The 23,392-nt window shown below is 43.0% G+C and overlaps 1 protein-coding gene across 2 annotated transcripts in view; it reads left to right on the plus strand.

Annotated features, from left to right (window-relative positions):
• LOC311242845 (teneurin-3) overlaps positions 1-23,392 on the plus strand; it is a gene marked incomplete at its 3' end in the record, with an annotated part of 138,523 nt that overhangs the window by 86,292 nt on the left and 28,839 nt on the right. For both annotated transcript variants that reach the window (XM_084331897.1, XM_084331898.1), the window contains exon 14: positions 1,735-1,878. In XM_084331897.1, coding sequence (XP_084188023.1) covers positions 1,735-1,878 — 144 coding nt within the window. The remainder of the gene's footprint in view (positions 1-1,734; positions 1,879-23,392) is intronic.

The following is a 23,392-nucleotide window of genomic DNA, read 5'->3' on the forward strand; positions in this document are numbered from 1 at the left end:
CATAAAACGGTGGTGGATTGCCACCAGCAATAATATTGGGTCAAACAGAATAGTAGTACAATATTATCCTAACTGATGTACTCGCAGTACTAGAAACCACATGTATTTAATATTGCAACAAAAAAAACTGCATATACAGTTAGGCTGAAATAGATTATGAACACAATTAGCCCAGCAACATAGCGTCTGCTTGGAAAAACCCATACACATTTCAAATCAGGGATACAGTATGCGGTCTGGAAAATGCAATGTTCCAAAAAATGGGATGTTGTAGAAAGGTATGTCCCACGTCGCAAAGACACAGGGCACGAACACACTTCAGTCTCATGTTTGTCTGCTTAGTCAGGGCTTCCTCCGGAGAATCAAAAATATTCTTGCCATCTTGGTACTCCACACGAAGATGTGCTGGAAACAAAAGGGTAGAATTTGATGGCCTTCCCGTACAGGTTGCGTTTGATTGGGGGCAAATGAACCCTGTTTCTTGGAGACCTCCATTGTCATGTCAGGGAAAATGGAGACGTTGTGGTCACGGTACTTTAGCTGATGTTGATCCCTCTTGCGCCTTAGAACCAGCTCTTTATCTTGAAAGTAGTGGAATCTGACGATAAACACTCTCTGTCTAGCATTCGACTGACCCTCTGCAGTGTGGGGCGGACCAATGCAATGTGCTCCATCAAGCACCAGCGGAGAGGAGACACAGTCAGTCATGAACTTGGCTGAATCTGTCACCTCCACTCCCCCAGGGATCCCGACTACCCAGAGATTATTCTGCCTGTGATTCCAAATCCACTGCTGTAGCCTCAAGTTGCTTGTTTTAGTAAACGGGGAGCGGGTCATTTCCAGATTAGTATCAGACCAGTCACTGTGGTCTGATAAGAAAGTCTCAACCTCTGTCAGCTTCTGGGCATGGGAAGCAGCCATAGCTTTTCATCTCCCACAGCATATTAGAAATGGGTTTCAGTTCCTCCAGAATCAGCAAATGCAGATCGGCAAGCAGATGAGTACAGAGTTTTGCGGGTCTTTATGTCCATGAGTTTAGCTAGCTTCTCTTCCAAGCCGTCACCATGTTTGCAGCGCTAGCCGTTTTCAACGTTGAAATAAACGTGGACCTCAAACGAAACGTAATGAAAATATTCAGATACAATTCTAAGCTAAACCTAGTTTTGGTCCAAAGAACTCTGGAGCACTCCCAACTCTTGTCCTCTTCACATGCTAAATCATTATATTATAGTAGTAGTAAAGAGAAAGTGGTAGTTATAGTAAAGCAAATATACACTATTGATAGCATCATGCTTCAGGCAAGGAAATTCTACTATTTTGCACACTTATTTTAGGTACATTTATTTAAAAACTGTATTTCTTTATTTAACAAGAAGCACTCCTTTAAAGACCTCATGACACTTAAGACAAGTGTTTTTTAATGTCCTACCCTGGGTGTGAACATCATCTGTATTATGTCTATGACCTGTGCTTGATAGTAAATCACCACTGGGGTGATATGTGCCATAACCTACCTCTTCTCATGTCTATGTCCTATCGCATAGGTAGTCCTGATGCATTGTTCAGCCAACTGGAGAAGAATGTAATCTAGAGAAATTCAAACAACCGCAAGAGTCATCCACAGCCTCAGCGTGTTGAATGTCCTGTAGACTGGAAGCATCATTGCCTCTTACAGGCGTCAAGTACGGAGGTTGCAACCTTGCTCACCATAGGTCTCTGCTATCTTACTTACAGTGTCTGTGGGGTACGAATATGAATCGTGCCTGGATGTGGTGCTTTGGGAGAAGAGGACGGCCATCTTACAAGGCTATGAGCTCGACGCCTCCACTATGGGAGGATGGATGTTAGACAAGCATCACATATTGGACATTCAAAATGGTAAGACCCTTTACTGAGATGCATATAATATTGCCTGCGCAACACTGTACAAGTGTGTACATGTATGTACCTATACCGGTATGTGTGTTTATTATATATGTGTGTTTGATATGTGTGGTGTGTTTTGTGACGCAGAGACAGGTGGCCTTTTAGGGTTAATGACAGGTGGTCTTTAGTATGAATTGCAGCAATAAATACTTAAATCAAGATGAAATATGGTTCGTCATCCCATCTGTGGATAATAGAGGAGAGTTTTGAAGGGCCAATCATTCATAGTAATGTTGAAATAAATCAGACTCGGTGACACTGGGGTACAGAGCTCAGTGCGATTCCATCCTACTCAGCTATTTTAAGTAAGAAGATGGCCTTTTGCTGCTCACAAGGGGATACAGATCTGGAAAACATGCTTAACCCTTTCATCTGCTCAATTAACTGAACCAATCCCTCCCTGTGTTGAGCACTTTTCCTGGAGAAAACGATATGATACAATTGCTTAGGCAGCAATATCAATGTATTTCAAACAGAGTATGCCTTAGACGAGTGTGTATTGTTAGTACGCCAGACCTCGCTCTCTTTTTCAGCCCGCTTCACTTGAGTGACATTAAACCCACTCCAGCTCGCAGTCTTTTGTCACAGTTGTCTTCGAGAATTTGTGTCCCTTTTAATCTTAGAAATCGTAGCCGTCACGGCCTGCTGCTCATCACATTGTAGCCTTCGGCAAAGTCCTTAGCCTACTACTGTTCTGTTCAGTCATTATCACAATGGTTTGCACCTTAGGTCCCGTTTCATTAGTTCATTCATTCATTATTTCACCAAGTCAGTCAGTCATTACTAATTTATTTATCCTTTCATTCTTAGTGTTTTGTGAAACATATTAACATTATCCCATTCCACACTGAGATGCTCTTCCATTACCTTTGGCTTGCATAATGGTGACATTACCCTTGGCTTGCATAATGGTGACATTACCCTTGGCTTGCATAATGATGACGTTACCTTTGGCTTGCATAATGGTGACATTACCTTTGGCTTGCATAATGGTGACATTACCTTTGGCTTGCATAATGATGACGTTACTTTTGGCTTGCATAATGGTGACATTACCTTTGGCTTGCATAATGATGACGTTACCTTTGGCTTGCATAATGGTGATATTACCTTTGCATAATGGTGACATTACCTTTGGCTTGCATAATGATAATAATTTTGCTGGTTGGCTTTCATCTGTGCAATGTAACTAGGCTGCATGTCTACATCGTTATGATGGCTAGTCTAGGTTTGTGTCTTGTAACAATGACCTCTTGGACTTGAACAAATACAGGGAATACAGACTCCCTGTCAGCAGAACATATCCCTGTTGAAGAAATTATAGCTCACTGCCCTCTTTTATTTTGTACACTTAGGCTACATAGTCTATCTATATTTTTGTTTTGACCTACAATACCAGAATGTATTTTTCTTCATGTCTAAATGATGCTACTTGGCCATTTCAATTAATGTAGGCCTATGCTTAAGTCTAACTACGGTCTAATGAAAATATTTAATTGTATTAAGCAAAAAATGCATCAATGCTAAAATATATTCAGATTCACAATTCACTTTATTTATTTAGTAAAAAAGAACATTTACATACTACAGATGCAGCACTGAAAATTCAAACCACTTCTGCTGCTGGTCTGCTGCTCCTCTGCCACTATAGAACTAGCACTCAGGTGTTATATTTCGGGGGCTGGTGGCTAGCTCCCAAAGTGAACAAACTTAACTTAATTGCTGCCCCAGGGAGGGGGTCGGGGTCTACTGCCCTCAGACCCCCAAGATCATTTTTATATGGGCAGTCTGACTTGGGGTACTGCCCATAAATTAGTGTTGCAATGCAAGATAAGTAAACAGTGAAAAAGGCTAAGGAATCGGATGGAGCTGGGGCGTTTGGGACGAATAACATTTTAAGATGAAAATCTCCCCAGCCTGTGGGAGGCAGTGGAGGTGTGAAATCTGGCCCGGTCCAGAACAATAAGAGTCACAAAATCTGTTTGGAGTGGAGTGGTGGAGGAGTGGTAGAGGAGCAGTAGAAGTTTGATTTTTCAGGGCTGGATCTGTATAGCACAGCATATTGCTACAGTACTAACAGCTTAATATTTGAAGTAAGTCATTTTCATTTGTTGCTGGACGCATTGGGGTATGTGTGTGACTGACTGACGGTGTTGGGCAAAATACTCTGAAGCTGTAGTTCACCAAACCACTAGCTACTTCACAATGAAAAGAGGTTCAACTACATCTTATCTAGTCTCAAAAAACCATAGCTTGTCAAACTAAAACTACTTTGAAAAAATGGTTAATCTACATTCAAAATACATTGTGGAAAAGTATCACAATCTGAGTCTGGAATCTCATATAGTCACACGGAGCAACAGCTGAAGTGATACAGAGCAACGTGTGGGTGTTTGATTTAGGGACCAGGGCAACAGAACCTCATTTAGGAACTCCTGTGGGTGTGTTTGATTTAGGAACCAGGCCAACATAACTTCACTTGGGGACACCTGTGGGTGTGTTTGATTTAGGGACCAGGGCAGTAGAACCTCACTTTGGAACTCCTGTGGGTGTGTTTTAAGGAGGGGACAGGGAGCAGCTGTTTAGATCAGATTAGATTAAATGTATTGTCATTGTCACAAGTACCAGTACAAGTACAGTACAATAAATTAAGTTGGCAGAGCGCAAATAGCAATAAAGTGCATTGCAGTATACAGTATAACATGTGAATATGTGGAGTATATATGAAGCCACAGAGTAAATATTCTAATGTACTGTATGTGCAGCAGGGCTTGACATTAACTTGTTGGCTCACCAGCTACTGTGGTGAGTGGTTATCCAAAGTCACTAGCCACTTAGCATTTTCACTAGCCAGAAATCCCTGCGCTTGCGCCCCCACCCAAAAAGTTATAAATATAGGTAATTGGACAATGTAACTGCATGCATTTGTTTGGACATACGATTTTATTTGAACAGAACCATTTAAAATAACATCTAATCCAAAATGTCAGTAGTGTGGTGTGTGCTAAAATAACATCTGACGGCAAATGGGAGGGGGGGGTCAAAGATCAAGGTTTCCTGACCTCCACGTGGGTAGGCAGGCGGCCAATAGAGCGTGGGTAAACGGCAGGAGTAACTATGACTCTCTAAGGTAGCCAAAGGGGGGCAACTGTGATTTTGGGTGGGCTCCCACGGGCGCACCCATTCGCGGATCAACGCGAGATTTCTCCCGGGGCGGGCGGCATGATTTCCCAATGCGTGAGCTCCCACGCGCGCGCCCGTATTCCGATCCCCACGAAAATATTCACGGAGGTAGACCTTGTTGGTTCTACAACTTCAGAATGCCCTTCCATCAGCGAAAATGTGGGGGGGGGGGGGGGGAGTTTTGCGCAACGTGGAATTATTTGGGGGATTTTGCGCGAGCTCCCATGCGTGTGCCCGTGCTCGGATCGACGCGAGATTTCTCCCGGGGGTAGAACTCGGTGGGGGGCACGATTTCCCAATGCACTTCTATCAGCAAAAAGGTCGGGGCGCGACGGTGCACATTTTGCGCAAGCTCCCACGTGCGTGCCCGTATACCGATCTGCGCAAAAATATTCACGTCGTAAATGTCCACAATTTCCCAATGCATTGTCCCGTGGGCTTATGCCCCCCCCCCCCCCCCGCGGCTATATTAATTGAGGGGCAGATTTCGCAGTGATGGGGAAATTAAAAAAGGTCACCTGCCAAAGTGGCTGGTAGAGTGACAGAGTTACACGCCACTGCCGAATTCTACCCGCATTTGGCGGGTGTTAATGTCAAGCCCTGATGTGCAGTAGTATTATATACAGATATAGATACATGTATATACCAGGGCTGTACCTGGTACCCTAAATAAATAGAAAGAAAGAAAGAAAGAAAGAAAGAAAGAAAGAAAGAAAGAAAGAAAGAAAGAAAGAAAGAAAGAAAGAAAGAAAGAAAGAAAGAAAGAAAGAAAGAAAGAAAGAAAGAAAGAAAGAAAGAAAGAAAGAAAGAGAGAAATAAAAAGGTATATTTATAAGACTTTTTGGCTAAATACATTGGCATGTGTTTCAGTGCTAACATACATTAACTTAGTCATGCAACAGAGTCACGAAAATATTTTGAGCATTAAAATCAATAAACTGCATATGACGCCAGATGGCTGATGTGAATTTCCGACAATGCATTAGCCTGCGTGTGGATTTGTCAGAATCGTGTGTCAGAATAATGAGATAGTATTAGGGTTGCCGTGGTGATGTGAAATTTCCCATGATAGTATAAAACTGAGTTCTTTGGATTGATATGATGAGCCAGCTGGACAGAGATATCCAGGAGACGAAGGTGAAGTCAATCGATGGTATTTATTGACAGGAACACACAGAGAACGAGGAACAGTCCTGGAGACCATAGCCCTCCATGGGGGCTGCAAGGCTCCAGAATGACAAACACATCATGGCTTAAATACTATGTGGGTTCCAAATTTAGCGAGCCACTAGTTAATAAATAGATGATCAGACAGGCTTGGTCGTATATGGTAGTAGTCTAAGGATGAATCTGGTTTGCTCCTCATAGTATAAACCTGGCCTGTGCCTGGATACAGCCATGCTGTAGGTCACACAGGTCACACAGGTCAAAGTATTTCTATTCCTAAGTGCCTGCCTGGCTTGGCCTCCTGGCACATTCCAGAGATCTATGCACTCATGGTGACCAGAGGAGCTGGATGTAAAATATTAGACATTAAATGAACTGAAAATACCTATCACCCATGAAACTTATGTCAACACCGGTATTAATGGTGATTAATGGACATTTTACATAATGATGCTCAATATCTGTAGAGTGCTTACTTTGATCTTTATCGTCTGTTTGTAAAATACATTTTCAATGACTAGTATCCATTTGTTGGATAGACAGAGTTGACGTTAGGTTCTAATAAAAAAAATAAACCAACAGACCGTAATATCTTGAATCAATGTAGCTGTTATTTAGCGCATCACACAAACATACTGTTTCTGGTCTGGACTGATCATCTGAGCTCCTTTCCAGTTGAGTTTAGGTTGCTGCTGGGTTTAAATCTGAAAAGAGCCTTCTTTCTCTCCTTCACATGAAGTTAAATCTAAGTGAAAGTGAAACTTAATCTGCTCTGTAATGTGAAGTCCACACACACTTGAGTTTGTAATGTTGTCTAAGTATTGATAACATATTTAACAAATTAGATTTGATGTATGTGGGCACTGATATGCGAAAATTAACTAATGTGTTCTATTTCTATATAAAAAAAGAAATGTATATTTTAAATACGCCTATATTAAAGAAAAATATATTAAAGAAAAATGGGAGTTGGAAGCTAATGTGATCATAGAAAATGAAGAATGGGAGGACCGTCATTCAAGCAATCATAAGATCACAAATAGCCCTATGTGGAAGGAGTTTGACTGGAAAGTCAAGGTCAGGTACTTTAGGACTCCTCAAGTTCTCTCCGGATTTGCTGGTGGGTCCTCGCCACTATGTTGGAGAGGATGTGGAATGATTGGAGCAGGGGAGGAAATTAGGCCACTTTACTCGCCAAATGCGAGTATTTTTTACGTTTGGCGAGTGATTCATGAAGACCACTCGCCAGTCTGGCGAGTTGACAGTGCCACGAGAGCACTGCACAAGACCCGCGCACATATATAATGTTTAATAAAAGTTCCAGCAGTACTGGCCAACCCACGGACATATATAATGTTTAATAAAAGTTCCCGCAGTACTGGCCAACCCGCGGACATATATAATGTTTAATAAAAGTTCCCGCAGTACTGGCCAACCCGCGGACATATATAATGTTTAATAAAAGTTCCTGCAGTACTGGCCAACCCGTGGAAATATAGAATGTTGAATAAAAGTCCTGCGGTACTAACCATCAGTCAAGGAAGCACTCGCAAACAGATAACGTTAAACACAGCAGCAGATGGAAAACAGACAGACTGACCAACGGGGAACTGCATCCAACCCTAGTACAACCCTCGAGTCTAAGGCAAGGAGACATTTAAATCACAGAGGTGTATGTTAGTCTATTGGAACTGTACAGTAGTTAGCTTCTAGTTAGCGTTTTAGCTATAGAGCTGCTTGCTAGCTAACGTTAGCCCCCGTGCGCGTGTGCTCAAAGCAGCCAGCCCCATGTTAGCTAGGTGTATCTGTTATGACTATAATGTTTCCAAAAACGCACCGGACTACGACGTAAGGTTAGACGTTTTATTTCATGCTCAAAAGCCGTCTTAAAGGCACAGTGAACACTCGGATGCATACACCATTGACGCGGCTTGACAACGAGGTTCAAAGTTAACTTGATTGATTCATTGAAAACTTTATTAACAGATTGCAGAATGGGTACAATACAATTTTTAAGGGGATGCAGACCAGAGAAAGACTTTTGTCTTGTTTACATCAGGGTCCCCCATTTCCAATTAATCATAACATAATGCCATACACGACATACAGATAGACAGTACTGCTACATCTATACATTTCACATCTATCTATAGTTCTATACACTTCACAACATACTTCGGTTTTTTTCTTTCACTGCCCAACCCAGTCCAACCCAGCATCTTTCACTGCCCAGTTCAGCCCAACCCAGTCCAGAATAGATCCCTCTTTCATGTTAATATGTTTTATGCTAATATTGTGAAGAGTAGAGACACTGTTATTAATGTTTTATGCTAATAAATATTTTAAAGAGTAGAGACACGGTGTGATTATTACGCTGTTATGTACGCTGTAAGTGATGTTATATGTTCTATGTTTTTATGTTTTTATGTTGGAACTGCTATGAAATCTGCACTGAAACTAAATTCCACCAGCCTGGCTGGGTGGTCATTAAATAAATTGAATTGATTGATTGATTGACTATGATTGAAAATCAATTTAGACAAAGACATACAAAGAAGTCATTATCACAATTAGCGATTTTCTTTGGCTGGTAAAAAATCAGTTTGTCTGGTAAAAAAAATCAGATACTCGCCAGTTGGCTGGTAAGCCAAAAAGTTAGTTTCCTCCCCTGGATTGGAGATCATACACATATTTTATGGGACTGTCCAAAAGTGCAGACATTTTGGGTGAATATCAAAAATGGGATTGAAACCATTCTAGATCTTGACATACCTCTGAATCCATCATACTATATCTTGGGATGTATACTGAAAGGCACATACTCTACTATGGGGATACATTGTACATCTTGAGTGTTACTGTTAACAGCAAGGAAAATGATAACTATTGCATGGTTACAAAATCAACCACCTACAGTCAAACAATGGACCAAGAGATTGAGACAGATATATACGATGGAAGAAATGACTGCACAATTGCAACTGAAAAAAATAAAATGAGAGCCTTGAGTATAGGCAACATAGTTCAGAGTTTATACAATATGGAGAGGGAATGTGTGTGAGTGAGAAAATGGAGAGGCTGTCACCAAGGTGCAGAGTTCAGAGAGATGACAGCTGAAGGGAAGAAGCTGTTCCAGAGCCTGCTGGTCCTTGAACTGAGACCTCCCAGAGGGGAGGAGGGCAAACAGTCTGTCATTGGGATGAGAGGTGTCCTTGACAATACTGTATGCCTTTCTCAGACACTGTTTGTGCTCGATAGTCTCAATTGCAGGGAGTGGTGTACCGGTGATGTGTTGGGTGGTGTTCACCACCCTCTGCAGTGCTTTCCGGTCCGAGGCAGAGCAGTTGTCATGTCAGACTGTGATGCAGTTAGTGAGTACGCTTTCTATGGCGCATCGGTAGAAGTTCGCCAGAATCGGAATCGACAGATGGGCAATTTCCTCAGTCTCCTCAGGAAGCGGAGACACTGGTGCGCTGGTGAGTTGCCATACCAGACTGTCATTGTTGAGGTGGAAAATGTTCCTAAATTTGTAACAACTACATGACCCAAAGTAGTTAACTACTGAAGAAGCTACGGAGATTTGAATGTAGTTAAACTACCACCAAACTACTGCAAAATGTAGTTAAACTAGTAATTTAACTACATGTAGTTAAGTGCTCCGCAACACTGCTGACTGACAGTTTTAAGCAAAACGGTACCACAGGCAACCAGCCATGCATAGTGCTTCCCCCAAATGTCTGTTGAGCTGAAAAAGCTGCTCAAGCTTCTAGCTTAACACTTTGATTACCACTGGTGAACATGGTAAAACCGCATTAAATGCCACCACGACTTCAATGATAGCGTTGTGAACGCATATTCTCTCTCTTAAATTATGGCTATGTGTCTAATCTGCCTGTCGTTTATAAATTACTTGTTTGCAGTCAACATTGTCGAAACGGATTGTTTTTTATCGGTTAATTTTCTTTTTATAGCATTTTGAAACGCCCTCGTTTTCAAGGAAAATATAAAGATTCCGTGATAAAAGGCATTTACTGGAATATTCTAGAATACACAAAAACGTTGTCATTTTTCGACCTATTTATGAATCGTTTTCAAATAAACGCTAGATTATCGATAGTATATGTGTACTTATGCACGCTATAGAGGCGGGCTGAAAAATCTATTCTCTCATTTCCTCATCAGCGATCACAGCCACACACACACACACGCATAGGGAAAAAGCTTATATCTCCGTGAAAACAGGTCTGATTATCCTAAGACTGGTCAAATAGATTCCTTACCTGAGATCAGATGTTATCCAAAAAGATTATTCCAATTCCTGATCGCCATTCCAAATATCGATCACGCTTATTGATTACAGTGTTGAGTCCTGTAAATACATAATCCACGCGTTTTCCGGGCCGGTGAGCACAATCGATCCTTAAGATGCCTTGAGGGAAAAATAAAATGAGGAAACTAACCACTCCCCCTGCATCAGTCTGAACTAATGGGGTGCAGTACCACAGGGAGAGACGATAGGGGGCGGTATCTTCCCAATTGAGCTCAGAGAGAGACTGCAGCACTAACCCGAGGCTCGATTGATGAAATATAAATTCAAATCGCCAATAAAAAAAAAGACGGCAAACAAGCGATATATGTCGTTGGCGGGCACTCAACTGGCGGCATGAACTAACGACTTATAGTGTTGGTGGCATCCAAAGTGTTAAGAGAAGGTACCTGGTGGACACATGGCTTAACTCATTCAGTGCCAGAGGCCTAGAGCATCTTAGTTCCTACCACGCCAATGCTCTAAAAGATAGGAATAAGTGGCTGTGTTTGCAGGGCTATATATATATTCTATATTATAGCTATGGATACAATACTATGGCCCATTTGACATCAACTATCTATCATTCAATATGTGAAAAATAATATTTTTTTTCATCAATATGTTCGCGTACCGTTGTGCATCTAAGTATAGTTTTAGAGTGATCCTGTCTAATCCCAGAAAACGACGATATGCAGCAAAACGTGAATTTCACTAAAAGCGTTGCCGTTTCTCGCTACTATTTCCAATCAAATGTATATAATAGGTATTATGTTTCATCATGAATGCATGAAAGGGGGGGGGGGGGGGGGGGCATTTTCTGATGCTTTGATCGTCACCAACGGCATACGTTGTGGAGTAACGTTACACACACACGTTGCGATCGAGGTGAAATCATGGTTGGATCAAAGCAGGATTGATAGAATTTAGTCCTTACCTTCACTAGGAGGTACCCCAAAAAGAATATTCCAATTGTCTGATCGCGAGTCCAAGTATTGGTGTCCATCGTGTCGCCAACATAATCCACGACAACAGATGCATCTGGGACATTTGACGCTTCTCAATGTGATCGGGATACCTGCTCGACTCGCCTGACAAAGAAAAGTGCGCCCAGAGACATTTGAACGTTGCACAGGCCAAGATATAAGGTTTCAAAGGGTGCTTGATACTGTCACCTGGGAGGATGCGGCCGGTATTGCACTTTGGCATTCTCAGGATGATTCCCCATGTTAACCCCGAGTCCGTGTGCCTATAATGAATGGAAATATCGAATAAAAGAAATAACGATGAAAACCCGACTATACTCGGGTCTGGCGCTGAACGGTCGGCGAGATAACCCGACTATCCTCGGGTCTGGTGCTGATTGAGTTAAGAGGAGGTACCTGGTGATACAGGGCTTAAGAGGAGGTACCTGGTGGACACAGGGCTTAAGAGGAGGTACCTGGTGGACACGGGGCTTAAGAGGAGGTACCTGGTTATACAGGGCTTAAGAGGAGGTACCTGGTGGACACAGGGCTTAAGAGGAGGTACCTGGTGATACAGGGCTTAAAGGAGGTACCTGGTGGACACGGGGCTTAAAGGAGGTACCTGGTGGACACAGGGCTTAAAGGAGGTACCTGGTGGACACAGGGCTTAAAGGAGGTACCTGGTGGACACAGGGCTTAAAGGAGGTACCTGGTGGACACAGGGCTTAAGAGGAGGTACCTGGTGGACACAGGGCTTAAAGGAGGTACCTGGTGGACACAGGGCTTAAGAGGAGGTACCTGGTGGACACAGGGCTTAAAGGAGGTACCTGGTGGACACAGGGCTTAAAGGAGGTACCTGGTGGACACAGGGCTTAAAGGAGGTACCTGGTGGACACAGGGCTTAAAGGAGGTACCTGGTGGACACAGGGCTTAAGAGGAGGTACCTGGTGGACACAGGGCTTAAGAGGAGGTACCTGGTGGACACAGGGCTTAAGAGGAGGTACCTGGTGGACACAGGGCTTAAGAGGAGGTACCTGGTGGACACAGGGCTTAACAATACAATAATAATTGATTTGTTGTCTATGGAGAGTTTTAGTAGGTCAGCTACACAGGCAGAGGATGCATGCAATGAATAAGTGATTTTCAGGGCATCTACACATGTGCTGCAAATTATTAAATCATTAACATAAGTAATGGCTACTCACCATCAAAAAGAGTAGTATGAATACTCACTTACCTTTACATGCTTACCACCAGTTCTGCTTATTTCCTGTTCTCTTACATGGGTGTAAGTGTGTTTCTTTTTTTCTTTTAGTTTTTTTTGTAGCAGACTACGGTAAACATAATGCCCAACACTTCTGACTTCTGGGTTGAAAATGCGGTGAAGATTTATTTTATTAAAAAAAAAATACTTGCACACTCCTCCTAGACACACACGCAGACATAGTACCTTACACTTTACCTGCATTTAGATGGTGTGCCCCTAACACGTGGAGACACACAGACGTCACTTTTACTTTGCTGTGGACGTCAAATAAACTGGATATAAGGGAGCTACAGTGTGCAAACCCCTTTCTCTATTTTCATGATATGGTGAGATACACACATCTCTCAGACTGTATGGTCCACATCACCTTCTGTTACATAGGGTTGCGGGGAAATGTGTCAGGCCGTTTACAAAAGTCAATTTGCATCTTTTCTTTTGTCTACCTCGAGATGGTGTGTTTTTTTTGCGTTGCCTGTTCATTAGACACTGAGAGCAACTGACATATAGCCGAACCCAATCTGTCAAGATATCTAGCGTGCAATGGTTTTGGAGTGTGCAAAAAAAGAACATTGAATGAAATATCTTCCTTGCTTGACTAGTTGATTGCTGGCGCATTGCTTTTTATCCCACCTGTCTGGAGTTAATGCTCCCACATCTCTAAAGCCTTCACTGTGGCTGCATCCCAGCTGGGGGTACAGGCGTTGCTAGATGCGATGCCTTTGTTATCAACCTGATGTGTAGACGTATTGTGCATTTCATCTTCAGCATTTCATCTTCAGCATGTGTGATATGTAAATGTGTGTTGTGTCCCTTATGAGATTGCGCTGCAGTGAGCTTTTGGGGTTTATCATAATGTATGATGTTGTCATTGCGCTTTGAAAATAGTTGCGGATGAGGTTGTGCGGTACATTAACGCAGATAACAATAATGACCGATGGTGACCTTTTCATCCAGTGCTACAGGGTCCTTTTCATGAAAGTGCTACAAGGAGGGTCTTCCCTATGTTCCCTGGGTCCTATGTTCCCCGTCCTGAATAAAAAAGGTCCTATGTTCCCCCGGGTCCTATGTTCCCTGGGTCCTATGTTCCCCGTCCTGAATAAAAAAGGTCCTATGTTCCCCCGGGTCCTATGTTCCCCCTCCCGAAAGAAAAGGTCCTATGTTCCCCCTCCCGAATAAAAAAAGGTCCTATGTTCCCCCGGGTCCTATGTTCCCCCTCCCGAAAGAAAAGGTCCTATGTTCCCTGGGTCCTATGTTCCCCCTCCCGAAAGAAAAGGTCCTATGTTCTCTGGGTCCTATGTTCCCCCTCCCGAATAAAAAAGGTCCTATGTTCCCCCGGGTCCTATGTTCCCCCTCCCGAAAGAAAAGGTCCTATGTTCCCTGGGTCCTATGTTCCCCCTCCCGAATAAAAAAGGTCCTATGTTCCCCCGGGTCCTATGTTCCCCCTCCCGAAAGAAAAGGTCCCATGTTCCCCCGGGTCCTATGTTCCCCCTCCCGAAAGAAAAGGTCCTATGTTCCCCCGGGTCCTATGTTCCCCCTACCAAAAGAAAAGGTCCTATGTTCCCTGGGTCCTATGTTCCCCCTCCCGAATAAAAAAGGTCCTATGTTCCCCTTGTTCCCCCTCCCAAAACAAGGTCTGATATCTCCCTTCTGAAAAAGGGTCCAATGTTCCCCCTGTCATTACCCCCTACCTACATCCCCCTACCTTGTTATTACAGGATTCCGTTATCACCAGGCAGTGACGATGGCTAAGATAATGACTGGAGACCAAGGAGGGAAAATATTAGTTCTGGATAAGAGTTAATTTGCTTAAAATGCAGTGCTACATGGCTCTTCATGCAGACAGTGCTACATGTCTCTTCGTGCAGACAGTGCTACATGTCTCTTCATGCAGACAGTGCTACATGGCTCTTCATGCAGACAGTGCTACATGTCTCTTCATGCAGACAATGCTACATGTCTCTTCATGCAGACAGTGCTACATGTCTCTTCATGCAGACAGTGCTGCATGTCTCTTCATGCAGACAGTGCTACATGTCTCTTCATGCAGACAGTGCTACATGTCTCTTCATGCAGACAGTGCTACATGTCTCTTCATGCAGACAGTGCTACATGTCTCTTCATGCAGACAGTGCTACATGGCTCTTCATGCAGACAGTGCTACATGTCTCTTCATGCAGACAGTGCTACATGTCTCTTCATGCAGACAGTGCTACATGTCTCTTCATGCAGACAGTGCTACATGTCTCTTCATGCAGACAGTGCTACATGGCTCTTCATGCAGACAGTGCTACATGTCTTTTTGAAATTTGAAAGGTTAAAAGAAAATCAGCTACACCCGTCAACAACTTCATCAACTTGCCAAAAGTCACCCTGCTACAGCCCCATTAGAACAGCCCAGGCTGTGTGTGTGTGTGTGTGTGTGTGTGTGTGTGTGTGTGTGTGTGTGTGTGTGTGTGTGTGTGTGTGTGTGTGTGTGTGTGTGTGTGTGTGTGTGTGTGTGTGTGTGTGTGTGTGTGTGTGTGTGTGTGTGTGTGTGTGTGTGTGTGTGTGTGTGTGTGTGTGTGTGTGTGTGTGTGTGTGTAGGTGTGTAGGTGTGTGTGTGGGGGGGGGGGGGGGGATCTTAGTATGCAGGTCTTTACAGCACTCACATCAAAGTATCATAATCCTCTCTGCAATCCTTATCTGTCTTTTCCCGAACACACATTAATGGATATAACAGAGGTTGTGATTATGCACCTAATGTTTACCCATAGCATTTTCTCAATTTAAACTGAATCATTCAGTCTCCAGTTCAGCCATTTTTTATTTATTTATGAATTTTTTCTTCAAATGTGACATTTTAGATTTATGAGCCATATGGGTTTTGGACAGGGAATGCCGTTCGATAACCTCGCTCGACATGAAGATGAATTCAAATATCACAACCTTCACGTCTGCTTGGATATTGATTATTTAATGCTGCAATGTGACTTGACTAATGTCCTCACCCAACATGTTGGTGGTCCACTGCCACTACATAGTGGGCTACCTCCAGACATTTAGCCACATGCTATCTCTCTCGTCCCTGTCTTGTGACCCTCGCTTCAGCCGCTGCTCACCTTTTACCGTCTGAGGGCCTGAGGATGTGTCACAGGAAAGGGTTTTCTTATCCTCTACAGCAAAGACTTATCTCTGTCTCCCTCTCTCTCTCTATCTCCCTCTCTCTGTCTCCCTCTCTCTGTCTCCCTATCTCTATCTCCCTCTCTCTATCTCCCTCTCTTTAGCTCCCTCTGTCTGTCTCCTTCTCTCTGTTTCCCTCTGTCTGTCTCCCTCTCGCTGTCTCCCTCTCTCTGTCTCCCTCTCTCTATCTCCCTCTCTCTGTCTCCCTCTCTCTGTCTCCCTATCTCTGTCTCCCTCTCTCTATCTCCCTCTCTCTATTTCCATCTCTCTGTCTCCCTCTCTCTATCTCCCTCTCTGTCTCCCTCTCTCTGTCTCCCTCTCTATGTCTCCCTCTCTCTGTCTCCCTCTCTCTGTCTCCCTCTCTCTATCTCCCTCTCTGTCTCTCTCTCTCCGTCTCCCTCTCTCCGTCTCCCTCTCTCTGTCTCCCTCTCTCTGTCTCCCTCTCTCCCTCTCTCTCTCTCCGTCTCCCTCTCTCTCTACTCTCCAGAGCCTGTCTGACTAGATAAGGCAAATTGCTGCCATCTGTGGCGTAGTCATGTCCTCTCTGATCCCCACCCCACCCCCCTCCCTCCCTCTCCATTACAAGTGGCTTTGCCTTCTACTCAAACTGGTGAGAAAAGAAGCGTATGGTACAGCCAGGATGTGTGTTTGGGTACATGACGACTGTGTAGCACAAGCTAGCCACAACTTGCGTGTCCGTCTGTATCAATATTCTATGAAGTAAGTGTAGCCGGTACAACGCTGTACCTGCCAAACACTTAGACCATGCCTTGAGTGGGAGTCGAACCCCGGGCGTCCGCACCGGGGCCAGCAACACAGACCGCTGTGCCAAGAAAGGATATCCTCTCTAAGCGCTCAGTCTGGATGCCTCAGGGGAGTGAGTTTTACTTCTATGCACCGTAGTCACACTATCGCGGTACATATCCGTTACATTAGCATGAAATAGGCGACATGTGGTTGGCGCAATTGGGGAACGCACAAACACGGACCATTGTTTTGATCTGATTCCAACCTAACAAATGTTTAGCCGTTAACGTCACTCCATAGAAACTGTCATGGAAACTGGATAGGTTAAGAACTGGGTCAAATCATCTTGGTTGTTACAAATGTACTTGCTGAAACATGGTAAATCGAATACAATTTAGTTCAAGAGTTCCCGATCCCAATCAAACTCCCGATTTGTCTTGTGAGTAGAACTTTATACACGCTGGGAGGGGGATGGTGACCAGGTATAGTACCGGAAGGGGGGGGGAGTAGGTAGGGTGACCGGAAGGCGAGAGGGGGGTGTTTAGACAGGAAGACAGGAAGGGGGGAGGGGGAGACTGTTTACTACCACAAAACCTTGACGAACGAATTCCGAACCATTCGAACATTGGGGGGCCAGCCCTACTCTTTATACAGGGTAGGATTCTTATTGGGCACAGTCAAGAATTAAGTGACTTATTCTCTTAGATACTACCGAACATACAGTATATTTCACACGTAGACTCAGCCACCGAGGGTGTTTTTCTCCTGGCTATCGTATTTTTGGCTTGGTAGGAGTTCACGAGGAAGGCACGAAGAGGGGAAATAACGTCTATATTTGCTAATAGGGTGCACTTACAGTACTCCTCTCCCCTGGCCTGTCTCTGCACGTCTCACCAAGGTGACATTGCTCCAGGCTAGGATTTCCTGTCAGGTACAGTGCCACAACCTGGCATATATGCCATTAATCACTCTGTAACCTCAGATTTTCATTATGGCAATTTTTCCCACAACTAAAGTCAAAGGATTTATGAAAGTGATAGCCTGCTTAACTCTTGTCATTATTTGTAAGCACCGTTAAACAGTGTGTAAACACGGTGAGTTTGCATGCTGTAACCGCGCGTGCAAGAGCAAAAGTGAATACGTAACATACAGTAGGCTATGTGCAAGACAGGAGGGTGGGGTGGTGGTAGCATGATTTGTGTATAGCATGTTTTACATTAGGTTGTCTAATAGCCTACGGGAAGACTCATCTGTACAGAGCAAACTCTGATGGAAGTGTGAACGGAGGGCGCCGGGGCAGCCTGCCAAAATTACCTCATCATTAAACAGGGTCATTTTAGCTGAGCCCCAATCTAACTTTTAGATTGCTGTATCGCCGCAATCGATCCACATCTAATACACTGCATTAGCCTGCCGGACATTGGAATTGGCTTTGTCTTTAGCGAGAATGTTAAACATTATATTAATGAGACAAGTGGACATCTTTACATTATTGAAAGATTCGACGGGCTGCTGTTAGCCAGGACATGGGGGGGGGGGGGGTCTGGGTGCACAGTCACCTCCTTGTTCACCTCCCCGTGCCGCTACATGGCATGTTTCAGTCACTGGGCTGATGTATGGATCACCGTTCGATTACAGTCCCAAGGTCAGGGGTTTGATTGCCTCACGCACAAAGCCCCGCCGCCGGACCAATTCGTCTTTGTTAGGCGGGCGTTTATAATGCTCCCGGTTACAAGAGACAGATCGGCTGGATTGTCCTGTCAGGAGTTCCCGCCAGACCATGTCTTCATTTGAATTCGCCCTTCAATCAATTAATCAATGAAAGGAACTAATCAGAGGGGGAACAAACAGCGTGACGCCTCGCTCGATTTATCAGTCGCGTCGACTCACAGGGTAATGCCGTGGGAGAAAAGGCGTTATGTGGGCATTCAATGGCGTCATTGATCTGGTAATTAGGACAGAGGGAGTGTCTAGATTCAAACATGTTGCTGGATATGAATAATTAAGTGCTCCCAGCATGCAGTTCATTCCTTTGATGTTCTTTTTTTTTCTTCTTCTCACTTTTGAAGTCGGCCCCGTCACGTCGCCCCTCCCTTAAAAAGTGAGTTATATTTGCTGCTCGCTAAAATATGAATCTGTAATGATTCACGAAATTCGGCTACTCCGCAGTGAAATCGATGCAGAGTTATCTGGAGGAGGTACTTTCCCCTGCATTGATAGCTGGGGGGAAGGAAGTTCTTGGCGAGATCATTACATTACATAAAAACATGTTGCTATTTGTTGATGATGCTTAGACACGTACTGAAGTGGTTATATATGATGATATGGAACTGAGGCATTTCACTACTGTATATAATGCATTACACTACTGTATATGATACATTACACTATGATGCATTACACTACTGTATATAAATAATGCATTACACTATTGTATATGATGCATTACACTACTGTGTATGAGGTATTCCACTACTGTATATGAGGCATTACACTACTCTACATTTAATATACATTACACTACTGTATATAAAGCATTACACTACTGTATATGATACATTACACTGCTGTATATGAGGCATTACACTACTATATATAAGGCATTACACTACTGTATGATACATTACACTACTGTATATAATACATTACACTAATGTATGATACATTACACTGCTGTATATGAGGCATTACACTACTGTATACGATACATTACACTGCTGTATATGAGGCATTACACTACTGTATATATGATACATTGCACTACTGTATATGATACATTGCACTACTGTATATGATACAGTACATTGCACTGCTGTATATTATACATTACACTACTGTATGATACATTGCACTACTGTATATGATACATTGCACTACTGTATATGATACATTACACTACTGTATATCGCTTTATAGAATTGATGAGCAACCAGTGGCCTGCTGTCCACATCACTTCTTAAACCTGGCCCCGTGATCATATTCCATGTCTTATGATACTCATGATACTGCATGCATGTGTATGCAAGATAAACTAATATCTTAATTATTGTTAAATCATAACAAAACAAGACGAGACAAAACTGCACGGACATGACATCAGGGACGTGCCCAATTGTGTTCAATTGTGTAAAATGTTTTCTTTATTTCTTTATTTTATTTAAATTCTATCAAATATAAAGAGGGAAATGTATGGTAGTCAAAAGTACACCTCATACATTTTAATGTGATTGTCTTTGAGTCTTAATTCTTTATTTTTTATACACTTTTTCTCCTTGTTTTTCTATTTTTCTCCCATCCCAATTTCGCCTAGCCAATTCTCCCTTCAATTCTCCGCTCCCCTGTCTCGAACGTTGCTAGACTATGCCTCCCACTGGTCGGCTGCAGTGAGGTCCAAGCCTTGCATCACGTGTCCCCTCCGATACACGAGGAGGCAGCTGTCGCATCTTTTCACCTGTACAGCGCGATCTCTCAGTGGCGAGGAGTAACGCGTGGGAGGCTAACGCTGCCCCCGTTACTTCCTGATACTGCTGTACAGGCGCACCAACCGACCTGTAGGAGTCGCTGTCCACAACGTCCGATCCCCACCCACCAGCTTTCCCACCCCTAGCACTGCCAATTTTGTTAGTATGAACGACCAGCCAAGCTGGTAGCAACGCTGAGAGCTGGGCTCGAACCCAGCATCTCCTGCGTTAGTGGCAAGTGCCTTGCCCACTGCGCCACTTAGGCGCCCGAGTCTTAATTCTTAAAGTCTTAGAGTACTCACTCTACTTTCCAAGTCGTGGTGTGTTGAGAGCGTGGCCTCATTATGGAGGAGATAAAGGCCGTTACGGCTGTTTGGTCTTGGGCCGGTTTCAGCCCCTATGGTGAAACACCTGCTCCTCTCTTTAAAAAGCCCTGCTCCAGTTTAACTCTTGGACTCACAGGTACTGTACTGTACATACAGGTAGTCATTTCTTTGAAAGGTGTTTTGGGGACTTTTGAAGATCTAAGCAAATGAACAAAGGGCAGATGATTTACAGGGTTTTTTGCATATACTGTACAGTACTGAATTTTGCCATCCGGACAAAAAAATATTATAATAAAATAAGTATTTCTATTCTATGCAATTTGAAATATGAATTTAGAATATCAGGCCTTATTATTATTACAGGGCAGCAAAGACCGTGAATGAAATCTACTGTAAGTACAATTACTTTTGTATAATGTCCATAGCTCTGCCATTTTTTTACCGGATTGCGACGCATTTTTTTCTAGACGTTCACAGAAAGGTAAAGAAACAATATACGTTGTATTTTATGACAATAATGTTCAGGTTTGTTCGACCCGTGGGATATAATCATGAAAAGCATGTCAATATTTTATATCAGCCGGCTGCAGCTTTGACAGCGGCTGGTGTGAGCTGGGTAGTGTAGTTTTATGAAATGTCAACGTCCATCGAAAGCCCTGGGTCTCCTCTTTCTTAGGACTACAACGATTTCATGACGGTGACATTTTCATCCGGTTTCCGATGCAATACGCAGAGATTTTTATAAGCTCATATTTTGCTAATAACACTTAAAATCATTGGTAAACAAACGTAGTGCTGAAAATATACACGTTGACTGCTGTTTTGATAGGGTTAGGTCTCTTGGCTACATTTGAAAAAGAAACACAACATTACTTAATATGGACTGTATTGACCTTGATTGAGTTATGACTTGAAATAAATCTCAACCTGGTACCGGGTCGATCGGGCTTAAGAGGTTAATAAGTCTGTGATTGATTAAAGGCACATTATGAAACCATACAGTATGTCTGTAGTATACTCTAGGACTAGTTTACCTACTATCTACACTGTGCTAATGCTTATTATGTAGGTATACTGTAGTATACTGTAAGTTACCTACTATCTACACTCGGGTATCACATTTAAATCTGACAGGTGGGGGAACCTTATTATTCCAGTGTAGCGGTGCAGCAGGGAAAATGACTCGCCTCAAAATAACTCTCAAATTGACTTGTACTGTGAGCTCTGGTGGGCTACAGTATATGGACAGGCTATGCTGTGCTGTTACTCTCTACAATATATTAGCATTATGCTACATGGACTATCATACTATCATGACTGCTTTCCAACCCCTAGCCATAGTATAAAGGTGAAATTTAGCATGTGATACTAAATAGCATCATCTGATGACTGCTATCCTTGACCTAACGGAGACCATGTATACCACAGCCTGCCCTGCACCAGGCCAAGTTATCCATTACTGTAAACGTTACCACAATACTTTAAACTACCCAGTTCCATAGCCTGCACTTAAACTGCCCCGTATTCTCACACTGCCCTCAAATAACACAAAAAATTATCATAATTAAATGTATTAATGTATTTCCCATTATGAATGAACCAGATAACTTCAACAACACATCATCGTGTCCACTGTGTGATTAAAAAAAAATCTAAAACTAATGACATTACTTATGCAGGCTTGAAACGTCTTCCAATTTAGTCATTTTCTGAACAGTTCTGACCCATTACCCTTGAAAATAATACATCATCTTCCTCTTCTGTCCTCTCTTTCTTTCATCTTTGAGAGTAAAGTTATCACACATTAACCTTGATAATGTACTGTCTAGGTGAGGAACGGTTCACAAAAATCACGGGTTTGGTTCATATCACAGTTTTGAGAAATAATCCCATTTCTAATAAAAATAAATGATAATTATATATGCATTAGCTGAAAGCATAAGGAACACTATGTGTCTATTATCAATTATTAGTTAATTACAGGTGGCTCTCAAAGGGGCGAGTCTGAAGAACCTTTTTTTTGTAAGTAAGTGGGCAGTCTGGTCACTTTGCACTGGAGGAGGGATATTCTGCCTCGCATCTGTTCCAAGTTTGGAAATGAATAGAATAGATTAATAGATTATAAAAAAATATATATTACCCAGGGACAGTGCACATTAATCAACATCTTCAGTTTCCACATCAATGTACAGTAGATGTGCCAGAATTAACTAATGGGCTAGTTTTTATCTGTAGTCCCATGCATGTCTTTATGGTGGGGGAGGAAACCAGAGTACCTGGAGGAAACCCACGCGAACACAGGGAGAACATGCAAGCTCCACACAGAAAGGCCCCCTGCTGGGGTTCAAAGCCAGAACCTTCTTGCTGTGAGGCAACCGTGCTGCTGCGGAAATATTAATGTTGTGGCTCAACGTTATGCACTGAAATATCAAACTACCCGCGACTGCATAGTAACGGACTGCGGCGATGCAAACTGGCCCATAATGTTAAATGTATTGACACTTGCATATTATGCCTCGTGGTCACTGTTTAAACCATCTCTATTGCAGACTAAACTAAATCTGTAATGCGCCCAAACAGCAGACTTAAACATTGCTGGCAAATATTATGTGATATAGCTCCTGTTGTCCACTTATAGCCATTTTCCAAACTGAGCTGCACTCACCGCCTCGCCTGGACAAAGCCAGTTATATATATATATATATTTATTTCTGTACCAATCAAAGGTGCTGTAACATAGTTCCGGACTGTTCCTTCCCACTTGAACCCCTGTCTACACTATGTTACTGCTCTTTATGTATGTATAATGTAGTTATACTGTTGTAGGTGAACTACTATCTACACTATGTTACTGCTCTTTATGTATGTATAATGTAGTATACTGT

This window comes from Notolepis coatsorum (assembly GCF_963971535.1).
Source record: "Notolepis coatsorum genome assembly, chromosome: 16".
Taxonomy (NCBI): domain Eukaryota; kingdom Metazoa; phylum Chordata; class Actinopteri; order Aulopiformes; family Paralepididae; genus Notolepis; species Notolepis coatsorum.